The following is a 10,111-nucleotide window of genomic DNA, read 5'->3' as shown; positions in this document are numbered from 1 at the left end:
GGTAGAATTAATTCATAATTGAATTTCAAAGAATTTATGACCTTTTGTATATAGTTCAAGACAAAAATAACCCTTAACTCCCCTCCCTTTTTTTTTAGCAAAGGTGACGGAATTTGAACATTGCTCAAAACTTTCAAGAATTTTGGCAACTTTTCTTTTCTAATTTTTACATTTTATGCATGAATTGTTTGTGATTTCAAGTCTAAAATTTCACTCCCTCTAATACCATTTACAACATGACTTCTTGCTTCCCTAGCCCATTGCTTGATAATGTATTACTTATGCATAATTTTCGTATTCTTTTGCTTGCTTTTACTTACTTTTTTTTTTTGCTATTTTTTTTCCAACTTTTACTTATATTTTCAGCACATGACAACACAATATTCAAATGGTTTTTTTTTTAAGGAAAAACAAATTAACACACACACTAAGATTTAGTATCTTGAGTGTGAATCTACTGTAGAGCCAATTTGCAGTAAAGGAGGTAAAAATCTTCAGTGTCTTGAGTGTAGGAAAAATTATACATAAATTCCATGGAGCTAACTTATTTATAAATGAATCATGCAAAATTTAAAAATCACAACTAAGTTACTTGAGACCTGAATGTAATTTTAAATTTAGATAAAAAGACAATAATGTCCCTGTCAAACATATATACATTACATTAGTTAAAGAATTGACAACTATTTTATTAATAATTTACAATTATAATTTTAATTTTTTACAACTGTAATTTTATATATTCAATAATTAAATTAAATTAGTCAGTTTAACTATTAAATATGTTAAGTGATAATCGTAAAAAGTTAAAGTTATAGCTATAAATTACTAATAAAATAGTTATAAACAATTAATATTAAACTTTGTTAATAAAGCATGATTGTTTAACTATTAAATATGTGAAGTTACACTTGTACAAGTTAAAATGATAGTTATAAATTACTAATAAAGTAACTGTAAATTAATTATTTGATTGATGTATTATATGTTTAACAGGGATATTATTATTTTTGGAATCTAATTTCAAATTATACTCAAGTCTCGAGGGACTTGATTGTGGTTTATGAATTTTGTGAGACTTATTTATAAATAAATTTGCTCCATAGACCTATGAGTAATTTTTCCTTTCAAAAAAGCAAAACCATTCCAGCAATGAGAATTCTATTATATAATGATCTGGCATTAAATTCGCATTTTTTCAACCATTGTCCATCTGATGGTCTTGAACATCCCATGGGCACAAGAAATTGTATGTGTTAAATTTAAATTATCAACTCTTTATTCTTCCCCTTCATCAATTATATTGGCAGTTTATATGTATATATAATGGCTTTTTCCATCACATTTAATTTTTTCAAGGATCACATACAAATACTTAAACATGCCTATGTATTTATCCATTTTCTCATATAAAAAAGTGACACATGCACACACTCACACGCCCACTCCTTCCAACACACGAGTTAAAAAATTCATAACCTTCTTTTAAGAGAGTGGAGAGTGCTATTGAGCCAAGAAGCTACTAGGAATTGAAAATCTTATGTTTGATATATGCTTGGGAGTATAACTTTTGCACAAGTTGGCGCAATAATAAAACACTTTAATTAAGTATTCCAGATATTAGTTATCTTGTTTTAAACTCAAATTTTAATCACTTATCTTGCTTCTCTACATCAACTTTGCCCAAAGAAGTAAAGGATTCATTAAAGTCTAAATTTAATCTTGAACATTTTTTCATACAACAATGCCCCTCGTGTATACTCCCCTCCTCCGTACCTATAATATAAAGCATTTTTTAAAAGCCTTACTTGGTTCGAAATATAAGGTATTAGATAACTTTTATAATTATTTTTTCAATTGTATCCCTACTTTATTTATTACTCTTTTTTTAAAAAAAATAATGCATTGGAGTTTTAATCACTATTATCAATGTTCTTATGTAAAGTATTTAATAAGAATATAATTAAAAAAACCTTTTAAGAAATTAAAGATTCAACTCATATTTTTTGAAATTCGTGAATTAATTACCATTACTCTATATTTTAGTTCAAAAGGCATATTGATTAAAGCCATATAAAAGAATATATAAAAGATTGGGTGAAATTAGTATGAAGGGCCATGAGATAAGATTGTTTTTTTAAAAAAAGGGAGGGGGGAGGGAAATCACTATAAAATCACTTATAAGCATTCTAATCATTTAAAAGTCCCACTAAATGTATAAATGACTAAAAGACTCTAAGGGACTTAACAATAAATAAGATTTCTTGTGCAATAACCAAAAACACCCATGCTTTGGGGGGGGGGAAAAGGAATTGCCTCAACCCTATCTCTCTTCCTTTTCCTCTCCCCCACTCTTTCTTTGCACCTTCATTCTTCTTCTTTTATTCTATAAATTTAAAAGCCGCCATAAACCTTGAAAACAACACATACAAGTTCGGATTTGGTTTCTTTTTTTTTCCTAAAGGAAGTACCAAAGCATTGCTATATTGCACAAATCTAACCCCCCACCCACAAAACCTTTGAAACAAAAACATACATAGCCATTAATATGGTGATTTATGGAGAAAACACTTAAATTTCAAAAAGACATAATATATCCTCAAACAATTGTCAAAATGATGCAGTTGAGAAAGGAATTTAAGCTTCAAAAAATATAAAAGAAGAAGGTGCCAAGTAGAAGAAAAAGGAGGAGAAGAGAGCGTTTGAGTTTTGAAGAAGGAGGGTGCAAAGAAAGAGAGAGGAGGGGAGAGACATGGAATTGAAATCATGCTTTTAATAGTTCAATATGCATGAATCCAAATTCTTTATGAATTTTAATTCTGTCAAAATACCTAAAATCCAATTCCATCCTTATTATAATGAAATTGGGACAATTCTTTGGAATTGTCATCAATACCCCCTCTTTCTCTTTCTCTTTCTCTCTCCTCTAGCCCCCACTATTAATCCTAACCCCTTGCATTCATCGACCCCTTACCTTTGCCATCAACCCAGCAATGTCCTAACCAGACAGCCACCTTCTTCCTACTGTAAGACCTTAGCAACGTCTTGATCATATGGCTACCCATCACCTTTACTCCTACTTCCACAAGCACCTCGGCTACCATCAAATTTGGGTTTTAATGTTCCAGCTTTATCACCCTTTTGTCATTGTAATGTCCTCTTTAACATTACCAAATATACTAAACACAAAACAAGACATTACTATGATAACTAAGATTAATTACAAGATTAATTAAATTATTTATATAAGGTTATCATAATTCTCATGTTTAGAAAATAATTTAAGAAATTAGGATCCCAAGAATCCCTTTTGAAAGAAGTTTGAGCTTAAACTATAGTTAAAAACAATTAATTAAGATAGCGGAAGTAAAGGAATCAAACAATATTACAAACAAGCATAGATTACCTCCAAAATGCTCCATTCGCTGCGGTGTATGTGTCATTCGCCACAGCGGATGACACAAAGATCCCAGACATCTCACTATGTAATGCACCATTGTGCACACCCCCTATGCCGTGCCGTACTCCTGCTGTCATGACAATAAATAGCTATCATGATAACACTCTAGGACCAAATTTTTGAGGGCGTTGTTTCACCATGTAATGTCCAATTTGACCGATTCAAGCGTCCACACGTAGCTCTTAGAACCACCTAGCTATTGGCACCAATCTCATACCTATACACCTTACCAATAAAAAGTTAGACATTCGAATATAAAATGATCTATTTTCCATTCAAAACAACCATAAAGGGTGTCAAAACCCATAAACCTAGCGCCAGTAACTATGGAACCACTTGAACCAACTCAAATGAACTATAAACAACCTAATTGCATAGTTAAACCACAACAATAACATTCTACCCAAGAATTGACTATCAAAATCCTAAATTCAACATAAATTCAAGGGGTAACAACAATTCACAATAATAATCTTTATGGCCATTCCAACACATGATCAACATAAAAACATTCTTGTATCGGTATCTCAACTACTCACAACAATTTCATCACAATTTCAACATTTCAAGTAGAGATACCCACAATTATAATATTTCTCATGCAAGTGACCTCAAAACTTAACATGATCCTAAAATGGCATAAATATAAATAATTTATTACAAAACCAAAAAATAAAGAGAGGACTATATAATTACAAGTCCCTCAATTCTCATAGCACCTTTCTTCTCGTTACCCCTATCGAAGCCTTCACTTATAAAATATAACCACAGAGTGAGTTGAGGACTCAATAACTAAATAATCTAAATAAACCGCTCGTGTATGATAATAGTTAGTGAGTATGTACAGTGGCATTTAAACATATACAACAAGTTCCATATACACACGTATGGCTATACAATAAAGTTATACATAATCAACACACAACCTTATATTTTCCTTATTTCTTCTACCTAAATCTATGGGTTGACAATTCGATAAAACTAAATCCATATGACTGAATCGACTCAAGCTTACTAATCATGAGAAGCAACCTCAACCAAGGGCACCTTCACCCACTATGGACCATAGATTCCCCCTTTTCACAAATATACGGAGTGTCGTATGCCCATTCTATCTCAAATAGTATTGGAACTATCAAACAAATATAGAATTGTGCATTGAAGCCTCCACGATGCCAATGTGCTATATGAATTTCTAAACATTGTTCTTAACACTAGACTAAGATGAACTCCCACCCTCTCATAATGATCATGACAAACATTTACTCAACAAATCCACACATAGCTAGAAATATATAATTTACACTATAATAATCATTTCCACCATAAATCACACAATTTAACAAATAAATATGCATAAATATAGGATTTAGCTTTCAAAACGATAATGAGAAAAGTATAATTATCCATTTCACTTCACATAAAATTTCTAAATTATAAATATTTTTCATATGATACTATACTAGTCCAAAAAAATAATATTAGCTTTTGCAATTATTACACAACCATCCAAACACACAAATAGAAGGTTTAGATAATCCTGTTATCTTATTGCCATAAAAGGATTACAGTGGTCAAAACTTAGATCCATAAGTGCCCACTAGCATATCAACACTCAATCAATATTAAATCTATAAGATTAAATATTTAATCATCAATTCTCACTCTAATTAACTCCCTTTTAACATAATTTTAGATATCCACAATACCCCAAACCTTACTTCAACACCCTTGACACTTCCAATACACTTCATTAATTCTATTTAATATCCAAACGCACTAATGTCACCAATCCTCTACCCACATTACTTCCAAACTCTCAAATTTTATTTAGGGCTTGTCTAAACCCTAGCAAAAATTTTAAATTACTACAAAACTCATAAATATAAGTTTAGAAGCTTAATTTAATTTTTCAAGACCTTAACTAAGGCAATGGGTTCGGTCAAAACCCAAGAAAATATGAAATCAAGTCCCACATTACCCCAAACATTTAGAAATTTCACATAATAGAGAAGAAAGAGACATAAGAATCTTATCCAATGATGAATTTTGCTCAAAATGCCTCCAAATAGCTTATAAGATCAAGCCCTAGCACCCATGAGCTCTTCCTCCATTAATCCTCACATTTTCTTTCTTTTCTCCTTCTAAAATCAGTCACGTTTCTCATCTGTTCTATGTCTAAAATGTGTTGTGCACTGTAGCACATGGCACAACAAATGCCACATGCCATTTCAGCTACCTACTTGAGCCCGGTTGGCGTGTACACTGACATAGCTTATTTCTCAAGTTGTCCAAAGGTCTAAAAACCTTATTAGTGCTCTAAAAATATCATTAGTTCATAAATCACTTATTTTGACCAAATTACCCCTTAAATACTTGAAATTTCAACGTTTGAAATTTAGGATGTTAGTCCCTCTATGTTGATCAACTCCTCCCCCTGTCTCTCTCGTCATCTCTTCTACATTTCTCCATAACTTGAAAACAATTGGGAAGTTATCACAGAATCTGAGGTTGGTTTGATTATTGTTGGAGGCTACAATTGTGGAGGAAGTTTCTTGATTTGGTCCTTCAAATATAGTCCTTGAGTCAAACAAGCAACATAAATCGAACCCTAGAGGGAAGATGAAATTGAAGGCACGTGCTTCTTCTCTAAATTTATGGTTTGATAGTGTGTTAATGGTGTTTTTTGAAATTGATGTGATGGTTGCAGATGGTGATGGCTGAGATTTTGTTTTTAATTTTTATAAGGCCATTTTGGTCTTTATTTATTTTAAATACATATATTTATTAATATTATATCCATATTCTATTTTCATATCAAACATACATTTATAACTAAATTCTATTCTAATTTCAATTTTAATTCTATTAAAAAATTTTCTATCATATCAAATAAGACCTGTGTGTGAGCAAGTGCTATGCAATTCCATTTTAAAAAAAAAGATATTTTAGTTACTTAATAAAAAATCTTATTTACTGTCATATCTCTTGAAACTTTATAAAAATTTATGTATGTGGAGAGATTTTTAAGTGATTAGAATTAGAATGTTTAGAGGGAGATTTTGCTTTAAAAAAAGAATGTTTAGAAGGAACTTTATAGTGATTTCCTCAAAAAAAAAAAAACCCTCATATCTTTTTAAGTGAATTAAGACTATAACTTTAATTCATTTGAAGCACCTTAGTCCTATTATCCAAAAATCTTTATTTTATGATTGTTGCTATTAATTTTGCCTAAGGATATGTTTGGTTGGAGGAGATTGAAGGAAATGGTAGATGACTCCCTCTCCTCATTTAATTTGAAAAATTTGAAGGGAGGGGATAAAAATTTAGAGGGGGTGGCCCCCTCCAAATTGATGGTTTTTGGAGTAGAGCCAATTTTTTTTTGACTATTTTGCCCTCATCTAATTTTTCATATTTCATATTTGTTTTAAGAAGTAAAAATACTTTCCTTCATTCAAATGTGTAACTTCTCTTGCCTTCCCGTTCACAACCTTGATAATTTTTTTTCTTTTTATTCTTTTGATATCTCTCTTATATATTTTTTTTAAATTTTTCTATTACTTCTAATTTTTATAATGTTCTTTATCGAAAGCTTTTTATGATGTGTGATTCTTTGATATAGGAAAAGGAATTTATTGTCAATGACCAACATGTATAATGTTTTTCACAAAAATTTTTCTATAAGGCATTAATTGTTTTTTTTATATAATTGTTGATGAAAATGTCACTTACCTAGGCATTAGAAGTGAGACAAAGTTAAAAAAAATTGATGAGATGTTTTTTTTTTTTTAAATAATTATACATAAAAATTTATCCAACTAGCGACTGTTTTTTTAGTGCGCAAATTATCAAACTTTTGTTGAAGCAAGCTCCATCCGCCCTTCTAATTTCGCATTGCTGCCGCTCCCTCCACCTGAGATCAGAGATTTCCGGTCGCGAGGCTTGAGAACTCGACGGTGGCTCGCAAGAGCGGATTGTAGGCTGAGAAAAAGTACCTGTTTAAGTGAGCTGCGTACATTGTATTTGATGTTGCGGTCTGGTGTTGTGTTTCATTATTGGTGCTTCTGCTTCTCTTTCCGGTAAACTCCTCTCTCTGTTTTAGGAAGCTTAGACTCTTCTGTCTTTCATGCTTTGTGGTTAAGGGAAGCTGCATTTCTTAAACATATGAAGTTCCATAAGCCTTCACGTACTGAATTTGAACGCTTGATTGTTCCGCGGTTTCACCTTTTGCATTTGCAAATCTGCTGTCTCTTCACTCCTTTGTTGAATGGACAAAAGAAAACTACTACTCCTTTTGAGATCCTGCATTAGTTCCAAGTCACTGAAGCAAGGGAAGCTCATTCATCAAAGGGTTGTCACTTTAGGCTTACAGAATGATTTTGCCTTATGCAAGGACCTGATAAATCTTTACTTCTCTGCCCATTTGTATGATTATGCAAAGTATGTTTTTTGTTCCGTTGAAAACCCATCAGAGATATCTTTGTGGAATTGCCTGATGGCGGCTTACACTAAGAATTTTATGTACTCAGAAGCTCTAGACGTCTTTGAGAAGTTATTAGCTAACCCTTGCTTAAAGCCTGATTTTTACACGTATCCCAGTGTTCTTAAGGCCTATGGAGCAAAGGGTAGAATTGGTTGTGGACAAATTTTTCAAGCATGTTTGATCAAAACTGGGTTAATAACTGATGTGGTAGTTGGAAGCTCTCTTTTGAGCATGTATGCTAAATGCAATGGATTGGAGTATGCAATCAAGGTGTTTGATGAACTGCCTGAAAAGGATGTAGCATGTTGGAATTCAGTAATTTCTTGCTATTACCAAAGTGGAAAGTTTGAAGAGGCGCTACAATATTTTGAGGTAATGAAAAGATGTGGTTTTGCGCCTGATTCTGTGACAATCACTACTGCTATTTCATCTTGTGCTAAACTTCTGGACTTGGACAGGGGAAGGGAAATTCATAAAGAATTGGTAAGTAGTGTGTTTCTTTCAGATAGCTTTGTTAGCTCTGCTCTTGTTGACATGTATGGAAAATGCGGTGATCTAGAAATGGCCATAGAGATTTTTGAGCAAATACCAAGAAAGACTATAGTTGCTTGGAATTCCATGATTGCCGGTTATGGTTTGAAAGGTGATAGTATTTCATGTATCAAACTTTTTAATAGGATGCACAATGAGGGTCTTAACCCAAGTTTGACTACTATAAGCAGCATAATAATGGCTTGTTCACGGTCAGCCCGGCTACATGATGGTACACTAATACATGGTTATATCATACGAAACAGAATACAGCCCGATATTTTTATCAATAGCTCACTCATGGATCTATACTTCAAATGTGGCAGGGTCAAGTCAGCTGAAAATGTTTTTACAACAATACCAAAGACAAGTTCAGTTCCTTGGAATGTGATGATTTCAGGATATGTGACTGCAGGGATGTATTTTGAAGCCCTTTGCATCTTTAGTCAAATGAAAGAAGCTTATGTTGAACCAGATGCTATTACTTTTACCAGCGTTTTAGCATCTTGCTCGCAACTAGCAGCACTAGAAAAGGGCAAAGAGATTCACAATCTCATCATTGAGAAAAAGCTCAAAAACAATGAAGTTGTTATGGGGGCTCTCCTTGACATGTATGCAAAATGCGGTGCCGTAGATGAAGCATTTAGTGTTTTCAAGTGCTTACCGGAGGGAGATCTGGTATCCTGGACTTCCATGATCACTGCATGTGGATCTCATGGTCGAGTATTGGAAGCCTTGGAGCTTTTTGCCGAAATGAAGCGGTTCAATGTAAAACCTGACAGAGTTGCCTTTCTTGCCATATTATCTGCTTGCAGTCATGCTGGGATGGTTGACGAAGGATTTTCTCTGTTCAACCAAATGATCAATGTTTATGGCATTAGACCTAGAGTGGAACACTATTCATGTGTCATTGATCTTCTCGGACGTGCTGGAAGATTGCATGAAGCTTATGAGATTCTGCAAAGAAACCCAGAAATCAGGGATGATGCAGGGTTGCTAAGCACATTACTTTCTGCATGTCGTCTGTACAGAGATTTTGATTTAGGAGTTAAAATTGCAGAAACACTCGTTGATAAGGACCCAGATGATCATTCAACTTATATTATTTTATCCGGCATTTATGCTTCTGTTCAGAAATGGGATGAGGTGCGGAAGGTAAGATTAAAGATGAGAGAGCTTGGACTAAAGAAGAGGCCTGGGTGTAGTTGGATTGAGATTGACCAGAAGATCCAACCTTTCTTTGTTGAAGACAATTCATACTGGCAAATAGAATCAATCAATGAATGTCTTGAAAATCTTACCAGTCACATGGAAAAAGATGAGGTTTTGCCATTTATAGATCATCTTGATGATGAAGCAGAGAGCAATTGCTAGGATCAGTAGGTTAAACAGTACGAAAATGACATGGATCCTGAGACAGTGATCCCCTTTGTCCAGTGCCAAGGGACTTTTTTTTTTTTGTTTTGCTTTTAAATCAATCTCAGGGCAAAGACAAAAATGGAAAAAGAAAGATGAATAAACAGAAATTTGGCTTTCCTCTGCCTGATTGCAGACTTCATCTTTGTTTCAATGTATATTAGATACAACACAACGAATATCATGACTTACGCAAATGTATTTAAGAACAATTTCATGTA

The 10,111-nt window shown here is 33.0% G+C and overlaps 1 protein-coding gene across 1 annotated transcript; it reads left to right on the top strand.

Moving 5' to 3' along the window:
• Positions 1-7,380: 7,380 nt before the first annotated feature.
• LOC129303920 (pentatricopeptide repeat-containing protein At5g27110) lies at positions 7,381-10,111 on the top strand. The gene has a single exon (XM_054943503.1). It carries the CDS (start codon positions 7,728-7,730, stop codon positions 9,846-9,848), a length of 2,121 nt encoding a protein of 706 aa, XP_054799478.1. The 5' UTR covers positions 7,381-7,727; the 3' UTR covers positions 9,849-10,111.

The sequence above is a fragment of the Prosopis cineraria genome, unplaced genomic scaffold (assembly GCF_029017545.1).
Source record: "Prosopis cineraria cultivar Desert tree isolate PC_DT_omini unplaced genomic scaffold, ASM2901754v1 PC2, whole genome shotgun sequence".
Classification (NCBI taxonomy): Eukaryota; Viridiplantae; Streptophyta; class Magnoliopsida; order Fabales; family Fabaceae; genus Prosopis; species Prosopis cineraria.
This window is presented reverse-complemented; position numbering and strand designations above follow the sequence as displayed.

Bases quoted from the DNA above. Each gene is read 5' to 3' on its own strand.
- LOC129303920 (XM_054943503.1), top strand. From the start codon at position 7,728: ATGGACAAAAGAAAACTACTACTCCTTTTGAGATCCTGCATTAGTTCC.